At 31.8% G+C, this 20,227-nt stretch overlaps 2 protein-coding genes and 1 long non-coding RNA gene across 3 annotated transcripts; 1 reads left to right on the top strand and 2 right to left on the bottom strand.

Annotated features, from left to right (window-relative positions):
• Positions 1 to 645: 645 nt before the first annotated feature.
• On the bottom strand, positions 646 to 2,395 carry LOC123909039. The gene is made up of 4 exons (XM_045959816.1): positions 1,887 to 2,395; positions 1,473 to 1,665; positions 1,223 to 1,316; positions 646 to 1,152 (listed from the first exon to the last, which is right to left on the bottom strand). The coding sequence occupies exons 1-4, from the start codon at positions 2,228 to 2,230 to the stop codon at positions 842 to 844; spliced, it is 942 nt and encodes a 313-aa protein (XP_045815772.1). The 5' UTR covers positions 2,231 to 2,395; the 3' UTR covers positions 646 to 841.
• Positions 2,396 to 8,381: 5,986 nt separating this feature from the next.
• Positions 8,382 to 10,329, bottom strand: LOC123908133 (myb family transcription factor PHL8-like). The gene is made up of 6 exons (XM_045958672.1): positions 9,898 to 10,329; positions 9,726 to 9,802; positions 9,559 to 9,613; positions 9,401 to 9,476; positions 9,217 to 9,286; positions 8,382 to 9,136 (listed from the first exon to the last, which is right to left on the bottom strand). Exons 1-6 carry the CDS (start codon positions 10,049 to 10,051, stop codon positions 8,516 to 8,518), a joined length of 1,053 nt encoding a protein of 350 aa, XP_045814628.1. The 5' UTR covers positions 10,052 to 10,329; the 3' UTR covers positions 8,382 to 8,515.
• Positions 10,330 to 10,418: 89 nt separating this feature from the next.
• On the top strand, positions 10,419 to 14,839 carry LOC123908134. Its single transcript, XR_006809559.1, has 3 exons — positions 10,419 to 11,323; positions 11,361 to 14,179; positions 14,270 to 14,839. It is a non-coding gene; the product is annotated as an uncharacterized LOC123908134 (long non-coding RNA).
• Positions 14,840 to 20,227: the final 5,388 nt, after the last annotated feature.

Below are 20,227 nucleotides of genomic sequence, written 5' to 3'. Positions count from 1 at the left end.
ATCAAATATTTAATACAAAAATGTAAAATATTGACTCACCCTAAAAGCAACAGCATGTAAATCATGAAAAAAAAGAAAGATAATTTAATGACTAAATTGATAGTTTCTATGTTATTTGAACATATAAAAGTTAACACTAAAAATATGACTTATAAGTTATAACTACTAATAATTTGATTTGGAGAAGGAGAAAAAAATTAATAGAAATTCCTTCTCGAAATCCTTTTTACACCAAGTGTTACGCACGGACAAGCATCTGATATTTTTTTCTCGAAATTCCTTTCTATATAAGAAATGTTACCCTGCACTAATGCACAAATGAAGCCAAAACTTCAAAGCATGGAGGAAGCTTCTGTATCCACTTTAGCATTTTCAGCTTTGTGCCCAAATGAAGCTCACTATCACTTATCCATATCTACCAGTACAGTACAGTAGGGCTAATACGTTCAGATTGGTCCATGACCAACCGTTTGGTCCTTACATCACGGGTAAAGTACAATTTCTCACTACTCAATAATTTATAAAAAAGTTCAATCCATAACCATTCCAAAACTTCTAGGAAATGGCTTAAAAAAGAAAACGTTAAATTTTCAAGCAATAAGCGTAAGATTATTAAACTCCAGTAAATTTTTTAACTCCAACAGATGCATCAAGACTTCACTTTTACTCAAACAAAAATACTAATACTTCAAATGTTAAGAGAATGCATAAAGGAGTAGCAAATAGCTACACTGCCTACCTAGATCATAAGTTGTTGCTTCAAATGTATTTATTATATTTAACAAGCATTTAAAACGACAAGAAAGCTCGACGGATTGCGTAATATTTGTCTGGTGAGTGTTTAGACTCTCTTCATCAGTACAACCATAATCACCATAACTGCCAATCCCATGAAACTTTCTCCCATCAAATTTTTATAATCCATGAAATTTGCTCCATCAGCTGAAGATTTGTCTTTCTCAGCGGTTGGGAATATGTTCTGAAAGAAATTGGACATTCTGCTTACCATTTCAGTAACTGTAAGCTTCAAATTCTGCAGAATAGCCATAAAATCAAAAACAGTGTCTAACTGAGACTCGTTTGCTTTCTCTTTTTCAGGAGTTTCTACAGCTTCAGAAGCGAAAAAAGCAGCACCGTTTGTTGACTCGGCAGCTGCAAAATCAACCATTGCATGAAAATCCAGCACAAATGATAAACAAAAGAGCGGTTAGAAAACAATTACCTGCCAGCTGTGATTCGAAGAAACTAGTGACTGCAGGATTTTGCATGACAGCATTCCATATATTAGGGTCACAGGCAATGGATTGAACAACAGTCTGGTCGAGATGATACCAAAGACAAGTGTATAATGTCAATTCAACAAATCATCAAAATTTCGATATATTACACATAACTAACTAACAAGATTAAAAATGCTACTATTGATTAATATTGACTATCTCTCATCCAGACATGAAAATAAGGTATATCACCTGGGCCTCAGCACTTGAGCTAAGCAATTGAAAAGCATGAATGGCATGCTTAGGCACTGAGGGATTTGAAATAGCCTCAACAAGACAAGAATTAGAATTGGTCACTGGTTCCTTAGCAGGAGGAGACAGAACAGATAGTTCGCTACCAGGAGATGAGCCCTCAAATCGAGAATTACCAGATGAAAGGTAAATTCTGGAAGGTAAAAAAGAAGATATCAGACAAAAACTAACATAAATCACAGGAAATTAAACATCTTAGTTTTATAAAAATAACAGAAGTTAATTAATCTAACTCAGACTAAAACCCTTTGACTATTTATTATCAACCAAAAAAGAAACTAACAAAAATATTGAAATATCCAACAAGAAAACAAAAAAACCCTAATTGAAACATTGAAATAGAAAAATATTTACTGATCAATAGCATCCTTCAATTCAGCAGTAGCTTCCTTTGCTTCTTGAAAGGTAGGAACATCACCGAACACCACTCTCGGCATAGGCTCTCCACCGGACATAAACAGATCGCCTTCATCAGCGAATTCCCAGTCATTCAAATCCTCCGATACAGATGTATGCAGCGGCTTCACGTCAGTGGTTTTCGCTCCCTGCGATATAACTCTTGTAGGAGATGACGCACGCGACGAGTTACGAACAGAATGTTCTACCGAGTATGATGCCGGTGATCCCCTGAATCCCGACCTGGCTACACCGATTCCAGCGAGTTTGGCTGCCGTCCTCATGGTTCCTCCCCCGCCCATTATCACGCGAATCAAAGTAATGCTATCGTATCGCTTAGTTTACCTATTTATCGTTTCATTTTTTTGGTTCTGGATAATCATTCAATCACACGTGCCATCCCCGTCAAACGTGCCGGTCCCGGTTTTTATTTTTCATTTTTCAATATAAATAAATTTCGGTAACAAATTTATCACACTAAAACTTTTATGTCAAAAAAAAACTTTTATGAAATTAAAAATGAGGGATTAATAAAGTTTTGTAATTAAAAAATGTATCTTATTTAAATTTCTGTAAGAATTGTGATAGTTGGAAGACTTTAATAAGAAATAACCATTATGTTATTTGAATTTAAACTGAAGGGTAATTTGGACAATACAGATGTACCCCGTTGAATTTGGCTTAAACGTGATCGTGTACGCGAACCACCCGCCTCAGCATCATGTGTTCCTCGCGCCGGAGTTGGTCCTTGCTGCTTACTACGACCTCGTTTGGCAGGGCGATTTGCAGCAAGCTCTCTACGAGCGGAAATATTTGCATTGCTTGTCTTTCCATGCTTACCTCTCCCAATATTTTCTTCCATATTTATCCTAACATGGAAAAATATCTTCACAATCAATACAATCTTATAAACTATGATAAATTCAAACTATAATTCAATCAACATTTAATCCTAACACCTATGAGAAACATTATTCATATGGAAGCATATTGAATTTTACTTACACATTTTGTCAAACACTTAGTGTACACCGTAATACCAACTAATGACATACACAAATTGAACCTAATATCACATGCATTCATGTTAACATCTAACTAAACTAACAACTAACCATTAATTCAACAATTCAAACATAGAATTTTGAGATAAAAAATTACTCAGAGAGGGAAAAAAACGTAGAAAAGAGTGCATGTGATAAGAAAAACATGGAATGAGAAAAAGTGCATGTAAATGTATGGAACTTACTTGATTAAGAATGGTTTGAGGTAGGATGTTGAAGTTTTCCACAAAATCGCACACAAGAGGATGAAGGAGTAGTGTTTAGGAGAAAAAACGTAATTGAAATCAGAAGTTAAGCTTCTGTTTCTATATCAGTTAACTTCGGTTAACAAAGCTCGAAGAAAAAAGCGAATGATTTCTATTAACCGAATTTTTTTAAAGTTTGATTCGTATAACCCAAAACACCGTGCAGGGGCAAAAATATAAATAAGGGGGTATAAAAGAAACGTGGGGACCTAAAGAGAAAATATCTTTGGTTCATTTTAACACCCGCTTTCATAACTCTAAGCCCAATATAAAGTCCACAATTATCCTTATTCTATTTCTAATTAATTATTCTACCTAAAACACATAAATCTATAAATTAACACATAATTAATTAATAAAATTAAGAGTTTAATTGATATGCACCGACAATGTAAAATAGTTTTACACGATTTTTTAACAAATAACCATCATTTTGCCATGTCATGTCAAAAAAATGGGATTATTTGGCGGAAAACATGGTTAGTATTACTATATTAGTTGAGCCTTGGTTACAAAATTCCATTTAAACATACGCGCTATTTGTTCACTCGTCTTCTCCTTTCTTATTTCACTTTCTCAATTTCCCTATTTCAGAACCTTCCAATCTCTCAATTTTTAGAATAGCTTCGCAATTTCTTTCTTCAGCGACAGCACAATCTTCACTCTCAATTTCCCAATTTCCACAATCCCTTCGGAAATCGCTCTCGAAAATTGTGTTTATGCTCAGTGAGTTCAGCCATTATCGCTTCAAGGTATCGTTTTCCTAATCGACAATAGCCACCGTTCTTGCTTTTTTGCTTTGTTCGGATTTCACGTTTCGTCGAGTTGTTCTGAATTCACGACTCGTCATTCGAATTTCACAGTTCTTCATTCAGATTTCTTTACTAATTTTGCCTTGCTGTAACCTAATTTTACTTCTCCTGTTAGGTTTCAATTTGATTCCCTTGCTCCCTTCACATAGGTTAAAAGGTAAATCGAATTTTATTTTCATATTTGTATAACATGCAACTATATGATTCACCGTATTGTCACATTGTTGTTGAATTGAAACTAAGCTATGTGATTCTGACTTTAATATGTAGCATCTATGATATAAGTTGATATTTGTAATATGAGAACTAGAAAGAGGTTCAGATTTTCTAAATTCAACCTATGGAATTTTGATACTTGAAACTTCCATAACTTGGGCTCATTATTGTAAAAACCATGCCTAAAGTCACCGTTCAAGGTTAGATTGGGTGAAAAGGAATTAAAGTAAGCAAAATTGACACTAATAGTAGGATCCTTTGGCTTAAAGACTGTAAAATTCATGGAATCATATCATTGTTGATAGGCTCTACCTTGATACGATGTACATATTGGATATGCAAACTAATAGATACTAATTAGCACATTTTGAATTTCCTATAAAGTATGTTGAAAGTTGGGCTAATAATTTTGGAGCATTGATTGAATTATTGTTATAGAAGTTGTCAATCATGTAATGTCATATAACATTGTTATTTTGATATCCCACTATGTAGGAAAATATTGTATTTTCTGATAACCTCTGCATAAAATTATACAAGGCCCGGTGTTGGGATCAAAGGTCTTAAAAACACCAGACAAAACAACAGGGTCTGGTGTTGATTGTCATTTCATATGCACTATGCAGATATATCTCTCTTGTTTGGTTCATAATTACTGTAATTAGTTGACACAATAAAGAATAAAGAAGAAGAATAAGTCATTTTGACTGCATAAAATCAGGGATGGGTTGACATCCATCCTAAATATAGTCTCTGAATGCTTTAGATGAAATTAAAGAGTTGCTTTAATTTTATTTTTTTCTTAACTTTTGGTAATAGTTTTTTGTTATTTTGTGTGATGAATGCAGGATGAGAGGAAAAAGCAGAGGCTCAATGAAATATGTATATCTTCCCACTTTCTTGACCAGTTAGTTTGCATATCCATATATATTTAATCTAATATTCCAATCTATTTGAAAGTGTCGTGCATATATTTCTTTGTTTAAGAAGTTGAATTCTGTATACACAGATACTCAGGCTTACTCTTCTCTCATTTTTATGTAAGTACTCCCTCCGGACACAAATATAAGCAAAAGTGTACTTTTTAGATTCATTGAATAATAGATGTATCTGGTCTGTATTATAGTACAGATACATCAATTATTCAACGAATCTAAAAATGCAATTTTGCTTATAATTGTGTCCGGAGGGAGTATTCACTATATCCTGAACTGTTTTTGTCTATGTCTGCTTCCCAGTTTTTGCTCTCTTTATTTGTGTTGGGTTATGCTCTTACATGAGGCCTATGTACTAGAATTAGTATACCTCCATGATGCTCTGACATGAGGCCTGACTTTGTTCCTTGATCATTTTGTGTATTAGTTTGCTTTAGTTTGCTTTTCTCATTTGTTTTCTTTTCTGATTTTGCAATTTTTGCAATTTCTGTGTACCAATAAGTTTTCAGGTAGAAATAGGGTTTTTGAAGTCCTAATTGAAATCATCGTTCACAATTGATATGTATGCATATATCAGAGTAATTGTAAACCTAAACTCCTAATTGTGGGTGTGTGATTGCTACCGTTGTCACCGTAGTCATTTACCATCGTCACTCGATTGTAAAGGCATACATGTATTAAAATCATGTTTTGAATGGGTTGATGGAGTACATCCCAATTGTTCCAGAGGGTGATATTTTTTTGTGTGATTGTTTGTAGGGGTTTATAAAAACAATGGTTACTTTAAGGTGTCATGCAATAGAGGATTGAGCCAAATCAGAGCGGCTGTAAGTGGTTGGCACATGCGTTTGGCGTTTTACATTTGTGATAGTTAATAGTGTTGGAGGATTTTTGTTTGATTTACTGAATTTCAGATACAATTGTACATATATGTGATATAGTGGTAATTGTACTGGCCTCTGCTCCTAATAGTGGTTTTGTACTTCTGTATTTCAGGTGACCATAATCACTGGTTTATTTCTTATGCAATATAGAGCAGTGGTAATTGTTTGTTCCATTCTACAATTCATTTCATTCCAAAAGTTGAGATTTTATTTTGAGGAAATTGTGTATAATTGTCATGTTGATTTGGAAAACAGGAACAACATCAAGGAGGAGCAGCTAATGGTATTGCTATGACTGATATGTCTATATTCAAAGCAATTGGTCCAGCTGGTGATGTTTTAGTGTGAGTGGCCCTTTGATTTCTTTAGCTTTTTCTTAACTTATCTTTGACTGTTCCAAATTCTGGCATTGCTTATTAATGTACATGTTTTGTAATTTATACAAAATTTCATGCTAATTTTCTTTGTGAATTGTGATTGTCTGAATGACTTTTATTGCAATAATCCTGAAGGCTTATAGGCCTAGACTAATATCATAATAATCTTAAGTAGGGATTCTTTCTTTTCTATACTATATGGTTTGTATATCAATAGGAGAATGTATATTACTCGTGAAAATACAACTTTCCCGGTTATAAAGTCATAAAAGCTCTGCTAAGAATTAGGAGCAGGGAAGAGTACTCTTTTTGATAAGGTTTCAAACACTGATAGTTTAATTATAAACCTGAAGAGAACTGATACTTGGTATCTAGAATTCATTTCTGACTACAATGATATATTGTACATTATAATATATTCAGTTTTTTATTCTGGTATTTTGTTGGTTGCAGACTAGCTTGGTCTGCTAGATAACACCTCAATTTACTCAGGTTTCATACATCTTTGTTGGTCTATCAATATAGCTACATGCATATGGAGTTTTATTCTTGTTTCAATATAGCTACAAGAGCTGGTTAGTTTGTGAACTATAGTTCTATGTTTCTACCTTAGTAATTCAATTCCTTCTTTAGTTCTGTTAATAATAGTTTTGAATATTTAACTATGCTGCAGTGCTTTTTCCCTCAAAAATTTGTATCACAAATCACTGCACCAATCTTCTTTGTAAATTTGGAAATCGACTCATGGCAGGTTAGATTATTAGATTATTGTTTTGCTCAACATTAGATATGCAACAAGGCTTTTCTCTAATCCTCAAGATATATTTCTTTGATACATATTAAGCACATTTTGGCACCAAATGCTGCTGATTGGCATGATTGCAAGCTAGATATAAAGAAATGCACTCCTTTTAATCGTACGGATATGTTTAGGCTTTCAATCCTATGATTCTTGGGTGGGTCTACAGATAGTTGTTGTATTCCATGTATGTACTCTTATTAGTTCTTGACATTGATTTTAACCTGAATATAATTCTTGTCACAAATATGTTGCGAATTTTTTGTCGTGTATGAGGGGCTTGGAGAAATTTAGCTTAGCACCGTAGATAAATTTAGTGTTAATAAAGTTTAAATTTATCAATTTGCATAGTTTGAATAGTATAAGAAAAGAAAGACAAAAAATGGCATGAAAGAATAGCAGCTTTAAAAAAAAAAAAAAAAAACAGAACAATGTTAGCCACGGTTAATAGGGGGTGGCAAGAAACTTGGTATATATGAAAGAAACTATAACACACCTGTAAAATTTGAAGTGTACTGTAAACTTAGTATCATAATTTGTAGCGAAGGGGAAATTGGAAGATTGAACAGTCCAAACTGTGATTTAGAGATTGAGAATGGAAAAGGATTCCAAATGGGTATCTAGCATAAACAGTAACCATCGAGATTGTTACTGAAAGCCTCACGTGACGTGACCTTCTGTCCTAATTTTAATTTCATTTTAAATAAATAATAACCTTTTCATGTTATCCAATAAAATTAAGACACATGTACAAAATATAATTTTTAGTCAAAATAGTCAAGAGGGGGCCATAAAAGTGAGGGGCTAAATTCAAGCATTTGAAATTAGGGGGCCCAAAATCAAACCATTTGGAAACTTGGGAGGCCAAAACTGCATTTAAGCTTAAACTCAATACCAACACTATACAAAACTGGTCACTAAAATAGTCACTAAACCGGTCTCTAAAATCGGTCACTAAATCGGGTTTGTTTTGATGTCACCAACCAATATTGTAGTAGGGTCTTCATAAGCATCTAAAGGATAATAAAATTAGACCAATAGATGCTTGTTACAAAGTTACAGTAAATTTTATTTGACATTGTGATCCCATATGAGCAACAAGATTAAGAAAAGAAAAAAGATTGAACAAAGATTTGTCATATAAGTATTATACATTTCCATTATAAAATATACATAGTTTATACATTAATTTGCTCCTGAGAGTGACTTAATTTGTTTCAAATGTAAATATTACAATAAACCATCTTCATTGTACTCAAAAGCTTGAACTACAATTTAAATCTATTTCTGTGGAACTTAAGTCAACGTCTCTCTCATATTTTATGTTCAAGTCAAGCATTTGTGACAACTCAGATTTCCTCAATTTTTTGCCACATCTTTTTCCATCTGATTGATCAACACAACCACCATCAAAATCAGTAGTTGCACTTCTCTTTTTCCCACTAGCTTCATCATTTGTATCAGTCTTGAATGTTTTACTTTCTGTTACAATGGAAATTAGTGGCAATTCAACTGAAATACTATTATAATTTGAAGTGTTCTCTGCCTCATCTATGGTTTGATTTTCCTCTTTTCTCTCAGAGCTTTCAGATGATGTAAGAGAACTTTCTAGAGAACACATAGTTCCTCTATTTTGTTTCTTCTCACCAAAGTTTAAACTTAAACCTCTTGTTTCTGTTAGTTCTGAAATGGGAGAACTAGGACATGCATTGTTGATTATTGATAATAACTGAGAAAGTAGTTCATCTTTATTAGCATGTTCTACACCTGTTGTCGAACAAGAACCGTGTCCTGCAAGTGCTTCTTGCGCCTTCATTAGTACCGATTGTAAGTACTTTCCTTGAGCTTCAATTCTAAACTGTAAATGTTTCTGCACCTGAAAATTGTAATCATGTTCCAAATTGATTAACATGTAATGCATCATCCGGAATATAGATCATAATTTGTTAGTGTTACCTCAATTTGTTCATAAAGTTTCTTTTGTACTTCCATTTGTATTTGGAGAGCCTCAGAAATCTTCAAGCTTCTAATAAACAGAAAATATTTGATCAATGAAAGTTCTAGATAATATACTATTTATTTACTTCAACCATTAATAAAAGACGCTCCAATATTCGCTCGAATTCAAATTAACTATTACTCAGTGGTTTGATTCTGGTTTCCAACACTAATTTCTCTGCTGCATTGACTTCCAGTGCTTTGGATTTCTATGTAATCTGCATCCATGAATCAAGAATTCAAGATTATGCCAAATCAGAAACCTGCCAATCATTCTATTACTGTTATACAGTAACTCACCTTGTTTGTTGTCAGAACATGTTTCTACCTGTTGGCTTTTGCCAAGTCTATATTTCTGTAATAATAATTAATAACAAGAAATACAAATAAGCTCAAACTCAAATAATCTTTTGCTTCAGTGTGGGGAAAAAAAAACCATGATAGAATAATTTCAAAATGCAAAATACCTGTAAGTGGCTCTTTAGATGGTATAAAGTGAGTCCTGGAATCCCCATAGCCCTCATAAGACTCTTTGGTGTTGCCTCTGTCACATATGCATAGTGTGAAAAATACATTAATTAGTACTTATGATATGATCTAAATTCTGATATTAAAATAGTAAGGTCTTGTGTCACTTACTTTCTGCACCTCCAAGCTGGTTAATTGCTTCAGCAAATCTTTGGTGAAGTTCATGAGTCCATTTCAGCCTAGGCTTAGCATCAGTAGAAAGAACCAAACGCATACTTTGGTTTTGCTGATCCATTTGCTTTTTTTGTAATAGAGACTGAAACATAAATATACTTTTGATGCTTTAAGCTTACTATATATACATGAACATGTGGCAACTATAGTTTTTATTTATTTATATATAAATTGGTGCTGTTGTTGTTATGTTGTTTGATCTCACTCCATATAAGGAAGCATGAGTGGGGTTATGTTGGGGGAATATATGCCATGAGCTTGTAGCCATATTTCATATATTCACTTTTTCTTTTTTCATTATTTTTTCTTCTTTGACTTGAAAAGAGGTGGAAAGAATCTTTGATACAGCAAAAACAATGAAAGGAAAACAGCTCAATTTTGAGTCTAAAAAGGAGAGGAAAAATAAAATAAAAATAAAGGAAAAGTGTTTGGTTTGTTTTTATCTTGCTGTTTTCCCACTTTCATTTCTTGCTAAGGTTTGATTCCATACTGAATTGGGTAGGCCCACCATAATGAATAATGGATGCTACTTTCTTAATGCTGTGATAAACTTTCAGGTAAAATTTAAAAGAAAAAAAATTATAGGAATGATGTATTATTGGATATTTTGCGTTTTTGTGGTGATTGAAAGTGTAAACTAAATTAATCAATCTTTCTTTCAAATTTCCTTTCCCTTTTTAACAACTTTAATTTTGTAGTTTTCTTTTTATATGATGTGTGTGGCATTGCAATTGGCAGATTCTTTTTGTTCTTTGTAGGGATGGAGGAATCAAAGAATCTATGATTAGATTTTTGGACCAAGAGCTTCCGTGTTTTCTCTTAAGAAAAGTATGATAAGGAAAAAAAAAAAAACTAATCAACCATTTCAAGAGATATAAAGTTGTACCTCATATCAAAACGACACTAATAAGTTATGTGTCCGTTCAAGACATCTAACATGTCATAATTTCTTAAGATTATCCTAACAAATTAAGGAATTTTCAAACCCACATTTTAGTCATAACTAAGCACCAACCTTCTGTAAAAAAATAAAAAATAAACTAAGCACCAACCTATTAATCATTAGGTTAGGGTGAAAATTGAATTGCAACTAAGAATTTGACGCATTCATGCGGTCAGTACATTTATAATTGTTGGATTGAGATTAAACAATTTATATTTAAATTTGTTAAACAAGTAAATATCGAATTTAAAGTTTGGGTCGTTTAATCTTAATCTAACAACCACATATGCGATGATCACATGTGTCAAATTGTGTTAGAATCTATGTTGTCTAGGTGCGGTACTGGTACCCGATACGGGTACCAGTACGAGGTACGACATTTTTTTAAAAATTAATGTACATGTATGAGCATAAATTAAGGTACGGGTATGTATGCTTATCAAAAAAAAAAAAAAAGGTACGGGTATGTACCCGGTACTGATACGGATACGTACCCGATACTGGTACTCTCCCTTAAATGGAGTACCCGTGCATCATAGGTTAGAATAGTAATTTATATAAGCCAACAATTTAATTTCCATTAAAGGGAATAAATTAAAACATGATTAATTAATTTATATGATTGAATGTTGGAAATTAATTTATATGATTGAATGTTGGAAATGAAATATAATATGAAGGGAATACCCAATTCACAATGAGATGCCAAGAATACAAAGAATATGTGGGAATACGTTCACTTTTCTTTGCATTATGAAAGCAATCTAAAATGGCTCACTCTTGGACAAAAGTCTCAAAGAAATTATTCCAAAGAGAAAGAAAAAGATGAAGATTAAAAGAAAATTTCACCAAAAAATAAAAAAGAAAAAGAAAAAGAAAAAGGAAAAGTATAATGGCCAACAACATATCTAAAAAAGCCATTCGATCAAGTCTTTCTTTTAGATTTCTTGGGTTGTGGTGTAGAGTTGGATCACAAGAATCAAAATCCAATGATTGGTGTTCAAAACACTGCCACTATAACACCGTGTATTCCCAGCTACTCTGCCTCAATTGTTGAACAAAATATTCCAAATCAAGCCATTGGACTAGCTAGCTACACTTTATACGAAGTATAACTTTTATAAACTTAAATAATTTCTACACAAAGAATTTTGTTTTTGTTAGATTATGAGATTGATTATATAGATGAAACGATGTTAGTATTATTAAATGAGTATTATAGTATTAGATGATCACATTACATAGGTGTGACATGATGTTACAATATTTTTTAGCTTGAAAAAGCCACGCTTGCTTGCTGTAGCTGCAGGGAGTAGCAGGTACGTGGATTGTCTCCGTGTTAACGGTCAGTTCACTCGCCTAGAATTTTTAGGACTTCTATGTTGTCCCTTATGATTATCTAGAGGTTGGTATGTTCATGTTTCATTGTCCTATACGCTTTTGTGTAGATTTACTGGGTTAGGTCCATGTCCCCCGATTTTTGTATATATATATATAATAAAGAGATATAGATAAAGGATGGAGGCGAAGCCTGCTTTATCACCTAATACCTAGATGCTCTTCGCCTTATTAAAAAAAATGATGTTACAATTTTTTATTTTAAGTGTAAATTATTCCTCTCTCCTATCTCATGTAAATTATTCTCTTCTATCTCTAAAACGTCAATTTTTACTTATAGTCAATTTTTACTTATATGAGACGGAGGGAGTACGTCTAAAACTAAGTATTTTTTTTAGCATTTTTTAATGATTGGATTATTAACTTTTTTTCTTGTATTTTCTAATATGTATAAGGATTTTTTTTATCTTAAATCTTTGATTTCTAGTTTTTAGGAGAAGAGACTTTGCTAATCTGAAATTCAATAAAATAAGTAAGTTTTAGCTTCTTTTTTTCAATTAAAAAAAATATCTGCTAATGATTTTGACATGCTTTGTTTTTATAGAACAATCGAACTATTTTATAGGCTCATTTTTATAGAATCAGTTGAACTTCTAGAAACGTGCTTATTTCCTGCAGAATTTCCTGCGGATTTGGACCAAAAATCTGCATGAAGATTTTTCTGTGGAATCTTTAGAATTCGGTACAAATGAGAAACTATATGAGAATAGAATAAGAGTTTTTGAGAGAAGAGATATTTGTTCATTTGTTGATTGATTGTCAAAGTGAGGCACAATGCCTTTAAATACAATCCTAAAGGATAAAAATGTAAAATAACATAAAATAAATTATTTAAAATAAACTACTTAATTCATAATACGTATTTCCTGTTACACTGGTTCCCAGCTAAATATTTTCTCAAAAAATACAAACATTACAAGAAAAAGGGTATATAGCGAGCTGTTATGTGGTATACACGAGACTGAGTTTATTTATCATATCAGTGCTCTGAGAATAATATGAATTTGTACTGAGCATCTGTAATGCATGGGTGTTAAATGTAGAACTTATTGCATGTCGATACCTTGTATATACCTTGTATAGCTGTTTCTTGGTTGGTAACTTGTTTAATCAAATACCCTGTATGGTTTGCGTGTGTGTGTGTGTTTGCCATAGTTATCTTGCTTCATAATAGAGTTTGCCTGTATGTTGTATCCTCTGTTTAATGAATTCCTTATCTAAATTTACTTTTATGATAGTAGTCACAATACTTTTATTTAACTCACTCATGATGAAAAACTAATTCTCTTTAACATGATTAATGTAACTTTGACTTTTCACTCTCGATTAGTTTTTGCGATGCAGCTGAAGCAAGATAAACTTCATCATATTATGCATCTAATTAAGGATTGTATTGTGTATAATTTTCTAGTTATTCATAGCTTCTTAATTTGTTTTTTTCTCCTATGTCATAACCTGATGTGGAAAAGAAACTGATATTGTTGCTGTAGGAGAACAAATATACACTAGCTATTATTCTCCGATTGGAGCTGGTTACTTTATCAACGCGTAAGCAGCACCTAGATATGCTTCTTAATTAACATTTTCATAAATTTTTTAACTTCCTTAATCATCTCATATGATTCAATTCAATATGTTGTTACTTTTAACAAAACGGATGTCTCTGGAACACAACATATTGAACAATTCTTCAGTCAAATTGTTACAAGACATGTAATCTTCTTAACTCTGATAATTTGCAATATTAGAACACTTGCAGTTCTACACACAAAAAATTGCCACATATCTTTTCTATCTTTTCATTTGAATGAATCTTTCTAATAGGGCTCTGCATGGAATTTACCTAGATCATGCACTTCAAGACTCAGGCCAAGGCTGGTAAGTTTGTGAACTATAGTTCTATTTTCTTATCATTGCAATTTCATTTTTGGTGTTACTAATACTTCCGACTTCTGAACTATGTTGCAGTGCTTTTTCCTTCAATATGTTGTATTTCAAATCACCACACCAATCTTCTTTGTAAACGCGACATATGACTCATGGCAGATTATATTATTCTGTTGCTTAATATAAATTAGTTTATCCAAGTAGTAATTGATGTTTTTAATAACATGAGATATACAACAAGGCTTTTCCCTGATCCTCAAGATGTTGCTTTGATTCAGGTTAAGAACATTTTGATTTTGGCACCGGGTGTTGTTGATCCTCTTGGGCATTGGCATAGCTGCAAGCTAGATATAAACAACTGCTCTTCTAATCAACTTTTTTTTTATAAGCGCTCTTCTAATCAACTTAATTTTTCCCTTCATAGGTTGTCACATCCGAAGTCCTAACTGCAAGATATTACAAAATTTGTTTATCTTCACTTTTACCATGACTTTGATTTTCAGGCTTTAGAACACAATTTCTAAGAGCAATGACCGTAGTTCTTGTTGTTATGTTCCAAAAGGCTATTAAATTTTTGAGGTTGATGCTTATGTATCTTGTAGTAGTTATGCTAGTGTTTATTGGACAAACCAGTAGTGATCTTCAGCAAAAGCACTTGTTGTAATTTAGTTACTTTAATAAATTTTTTATGTTTAAGAAAAGGCTTATTGAATTAGTTAGCAATAGAAAAGTAAGACTCATTTGGTTAGTGAGATTTGAGTAAATACCATTATAAAAAAAAACGGAAAAAGAATTAAGTAAACACCCCATTTATTGTTGGGATTTTTTTTTAAAAAAAAACATTTTAAAGTTTTGCGGCGGTTTAAAACTGCCACCATATAACCTATTTTTTTTTTAAAATTCAGTAATAAACCGCAAACATACAAAACAGCCGTAAAATACCATACCGACGGTTATTCCAGCGATAGTCAAAACCGCCGCTGAATAACCTAGCGACACCGAAAACTTCGACGCTTGCAAAACTGCCGGTCGCTTGCCAAATTGAGCTGCAACAACTTTTTCTTTTTGTTGTCCTGAAAAAAAAATCTTAATTGTCTTAATTAAATCCAATAATTTTTTTTTATTTTTAAAAAGTCTTTTAAATATCCCATAAAATCCCAATACACCCCGCTAAAATTATATTCAAAGACTTGTATTTTTTTCCAATTCTATCCATTACACTAACCTCAACGATCTTAACTCTTTGTTATTGATAACTTTTTCTTACAAAATGGTATAACTTAATGGGTCCAACAAGTGCACGGGTGGTGAAGTGGTTCGGTTTTTCCTCTGCAAGAATATATATATGCCCTGCCTATGTTTGTTCTGTGTTGAAAAATATGCGATTTCTTAGTGGCAAACTTTGTTGATACTCAAAGAAAGGAATATTTGTAGTGTATGTGGCCCAAAATGTGAAAAACAAGTAAAGTAAAAAAGAAGAGATATATTGAATTGAAGTACCTTTCTCTTTAACATGGTGCAGTGTTTTGTACTTGAAGCTCTTTTCTCACTTTAATATATTCCAAAACAAGTAAAGGAGATTCCAGAATGATGCCAAAGGGACCCTCGTTAAGAGAAGGTCCAGTTTATCAAAAGTCACTTAAGAAAAAGTTTGTTGATCAATTATTATTCTTTTAAATTAATGGACCCATCAAGGTAGAACTCACAAATTTCAAAAGCAGAGAAAAGAAGATGAGAAGAATGTATGTGGCCTTAGGAATCAGAAAGAAAAGAAAAAAAGAGAAACAAAAGGAACTTGTCAGCATCCCACCAAAGAATAATTGAAGCTTATCAAAATAAATTGCATTATTTCAAACATGTTTACTTTTACTTACATATATAATGTCGCAAGCAATATGTCACTCTGTGTTAATTTCAGGAAAGATAATTAATTGTAGTATTGTGTATTTATAGGATTGCATAATTATATAGTTTGCACCGCCTTTAGTGATGACTAATATCCGCGGGAAAATTGTAGCGCATACGAGGTGAGTTCTCCTCTCCCAACCAAATTTTCTCTATACATATGAACTAATGATCGAACCACTGACCATATATTTAAGAGGACCAAGATTTTTACCGTTCGAAAAACATTTCATTGTTGGTGATTTTATTTCAATTCAATGCTTAATTGGCATGAACCTATTATAGTGGAGACATGCACCGATGATGCACAGGATAATAAGCATATTAAGGTGCAGCCATTAAGAAAATAAAAGTAGAAAGTTACAAGAATACTTAAGAAAAAAGAAGATAAAATATACTAATAAATTGCTATTATAGACTATTTCTAATTCAAAAAAAAGATTTTAGGCAAGTTTGTTCTGGCTTTTTTAAAAAATGAATTTTGTTGTGTATTGTATTTTTGTTAAAAGAAAATTTAATAAAGAATTTTTTTTTATAGAAGCTTCAAATGAAAAATTTGTTTAAATAGCTTCTCTTAAAATGTCATTTTATGTATTTCATCATTTTGTTACATATTGTTTTAGATCATAAAATTTCAAAAAAATCTCTATAAAAAAAAACTATTTTAAATAGCTTTTCATAAAATCATTTTTGAGAGATACATTTTTTAAAAAATTGTATTTTTTATTGAGTAAAAATCTCTAACATAAATATTTAAGTTATGGAATGTCAAAATCACTCTTTTTATTTATAAAAGGATGATTTTGAAATAACTTTTACTATTTTTAATCAATTTGACTATTTGAGTTTGTCTAATCTCATTGTTCTGATAAGGTTTTAAATTCAAATGTTGCTAATGATTTGGCAATTTTACAACAGGATTGAAAGGAAAATGATGGTAGAGACATGTGGCGCATGGTTTACGCCGAATAGGTAAAGAGAGCGACAACTATCAATTTTTTTGAAGAATCAAGAAGCTGGTAGGGAAGAGCCTTTCACTGAAGTGGTGTCTAAAGTCAAGAAAAAGAATATGCAGAAGAATTTTCGGGTACATATATTATGCTCTGAGGTAGGCTACCAGATTGAGCTTTTCTTGTTCTTTTCCTCTTAGTTTAATATTTATTTTTGTTTTTTTTTTATGTTGTTGCAATTTTCTTCTAGGTTTGACTTTTGTTCCTTAGTTTTTATTTCGCTTGAGAATGTTTTGGTTCATATCCCCCTTTTCTTTTTGTTCTTGCTTCATTTTATATTTATCTAGGGTGTTGCAGGTGGCTCACCATTTGCGTCCCGATTTGCTTAAAAAAAAGATAAGAAAAATTTATCACCTCATGTAGATGTTTTTTTTTTTGCTAGTGAATATTTTTATCTGCGAATTGGACATGATTTTTTTTTTTTGCTAATATAAATTTAGTGTGAGAGAACGATACTTACTCAAATTCGAGACATCTCTAGTCTATAAGACTTGTCTTCTTACCACTATGAGTTAGACGTGAGATTTTGTTTTTGTTTTAATCTTCGATTCTCATGGGGAAAGAGAATCTGGTTCCTCCTATGAATTTGGCCAAGAATAGTTCCTCCTATGAATTAAATCCATATTATCTCGAACAATTTATTTTAAAAAAACTAATTAATCATTTGAACTCGATCATCTTATTCGGTAAACGAAAGATATATTGATCCATATTATGCTCGTTATATATATTTTTCTTTTGTAACCAAAAAAAAAAAACTTACAATGGACATTAATTAATTAATTAAAAAGTGAATCTAATGAACTTATTAGTTATTGCAAATTAAGTTTGTTGAATATATTCATGAGTGAGTTAAACAATTACTATTATTATATTAATTAACTCTTAATATAATTCATACATAATTTTTTTTAATAGCAAATATATTATTATTAATAACCAGGTCATATACAAGATGAACAGAGACCAGTAAAAAAGAAAGTACAAAACAGAGGTTTCGTATACAACAGAATACCAATGAAAAATACTAAAACAGACACCACCTAAAAGATGTCTACTTTTAATTTCATTCTTAAAAAGACACTCTTCAGGGCCAACCAAATAATGATTACGACTTGTCACCCATTCTTAATATAATTCATATAGTCTTGTTTGACCCACTCATTACGACTTGTTACCCAAAGATAAGGATTATCTCTACGTATTTGCCATTTGCATTCGAGTTCTTTTTGTTCACATTCATAAGTTTTACGTGGATAAGTTGTAGCTCTAAGTGCCTTGAGAAAATTATATTTACCATTTACAAATATTCTGCAAACATATTTCCGATTAAACATTCCACCACAATACGTAAAAGATGATATTGGATTTGGTTTCATAGTTACAGGCATAAGAATATCAGGGAAGCATTGAACAACCATCTCATCCTTTTTCATATCATATTCTGGATCATCATCTATAAAACCATTTTCTATTGTCACTTTACGTGTTACGGTTCCTGCACATTCCCAATTAAATGCATCTAACACATTAATATTATTACAAAATATTAATAATATAATAATAAACATTAAACTAATTATTTTTGTCGTAATCACTTTGCCAACTGATGTTTCCTTCATCATAATTAATAATGGTGCCATATTTCATATTTGCATTGTAGACTCTTAAATAGATACAAACATGATAAAAACAAAAACTCTTAAAATCAACTTTAATTATATCGAGCGTTAAACAATAATAACCATTAACAGTTTAGTTATAGAAGAATATTGAAGTTTCAGATCACTTCAATAAATTATAACTTATTCCCTTTTTTAATTTGTATAATATAAAAAAAAAAATTAAAAAAATAATGTAGTGTTCCGCAGGTTACAATGATTTTAATTATCATCTTCTACCTGCAACCTAGCCTGAACAAATCAGTCCACTCTGACACAAACAAACCGGAAAAACTTTTTTTTTTAATTGGCTTTGGATTTCATGATTAATTAAATGCAGGTTCAATTTGGGATTTCTTCCTTTCATTAAGGTATGTATGCCATACAAAATTTGCACCATAGAATCTGTCAATAATCTGTTTCAACTTTTGGTTTAAGCAAATTTGATTTGCTGCATGAATGTGCTACAGAGGAAGAAAGGAAGTGAAAAAGACACTCTAACAAACACTGCTGCATGGGAGAAGCTTCTTGATATCATTGGTAGTGAAGATGCAGCAGCATAGAGGCTTAGTGGGAATGCTGGAACAGGTAAATGAAAAATTGAAGCATATACCCCTCAATTTCCATGTTATGATTCTGGTTTGAACTATGCCAACAGGACATAACAGAATTAACAAGAAGAAATGTATTTGGTTCATAATCACTTATACTAACAATAGAAATGTATTTGCTATTGTTCCGGTCTGTTATTCTTTTACTCTGAAAATTTTCAATTTAGCCAACCGTGGCTAAATGTCCGGAACTTTTTTTTTTATAGAACTTTTCCAATTTGTAACTTTAATTAAATGTAGTTTTTTTTTATAAAAGGGATAAAATAATAAAAGGGGTAAAATGGGAATATTAAATTATTTGTAGGGGTGAAGGGTTAAATATTGGGGTAGAAAAAAAAATTCAGTCAAGTTGATTTGAGTGATACCCAACCCAATGCAATGTATAATGGAGAAGGAAGTCCAACCGAAACATAAGGAAACCAGCTTATTTTTATTTTTTAAATTAATGACTATCGTACCCATTAACTCAATGTCCTCCAACTCATTCAACCGTTAACTCAAACTAGTTGAACTATCTAACTCTCTCTAACTATATGATACCATATTTTCCCCTGTTAACTAAGTTATGATTATTTATAATAACTTCGAGAATTATAAAAACTAGGCTAAATTGCATTTTGGCTCTCTAAGTTTCACAAACTCGCGATTTTGACCTTTAATTTTGAAAATAGCACTTTTGGCCCTCTATGTTTACCTCTTTTTGCAAAAGATCAATTTTGACTTGGTCAACACAGACATGGCAAGTCACTTGAGTGACTCATCTGCCATGTCATCATTATTTGCCACTTACTATTAACAAAAAAAATTCTAAAAAAAAAAAGAAGCAAAAACACTTGAAGGAAGTCGTGATAC

The sequence above is a fragment of the Trifolium pratense genome, linkage group LG2 (assembly GCF_020283565.1).
Source record: "Trifolium pratense cultivar HEN17-A07 linkage group LG2, ARS_RC_1.1, whole genome shotgun sequence".
Taxonomy (NCBI): domain Eukaryota; kingdom Viridiplantae; phylum Streptophyta; class Magnoliopsida; order Fabales; family Fabaceae; genus Trifolium; species Trifolium pratense.
Note: the sequence above shows the minus strand (reverse complement) of the source record. Positions and strands in the feature narration are given on the sequence as shown.

What these genes read in the sequence shown, in the direction of transcription:
- LOC123908133 (XM_045958672.1), bottom strand. Translation starts at nt 10,051, where the DNA reads ATGTTTCAGTCTCTATTACAAAAAAAGCAAATGGATCAGCAAAACCAA. An exon ending in ATGTTCTGACAACAAACAAG is followed by an intron (nt 9,477 to 9,558) that starts GTGAGTTACTGT and finishes TCATGGATGCAG; the next exon opens with ATTACATAGAAATCCAAAGC. An exon ending in AACCAGAATCAAACCACTGA is followed by an intron (nt 9,287 to 9,400) that starts GTAATAGTTAAT and finishes TCTGTTTATTAG; the next exon opens with AAGCTTGAAGATTTCTGAGG.
- LOC123909039 (XM_045959816.1), bottom strand. Translation starts at nt 2,230, where the DNA reads ATGGGCGGGGGAGGAACCATGAGGACGGCAGCCAAACTCGCTGGAATC. An exon ending in TTGAAGGATGCTATTGATCA is followed by an intron (nt 1,666 to 1,886) that starts GTAAATATTTTT and finishes TTTACCTTCCAG; the next exon opens with AATTTACCTTTCATCTGGTA. An exon ending in CTTCGAATCACAGCTGGCAG is followed by an intron (nt 1,153 to 1,222) that starts GTAATTGTTTTC and finishes TTGATTTTGCAG; the next exon opens with CTGCCGAGTCAACAAACGGT.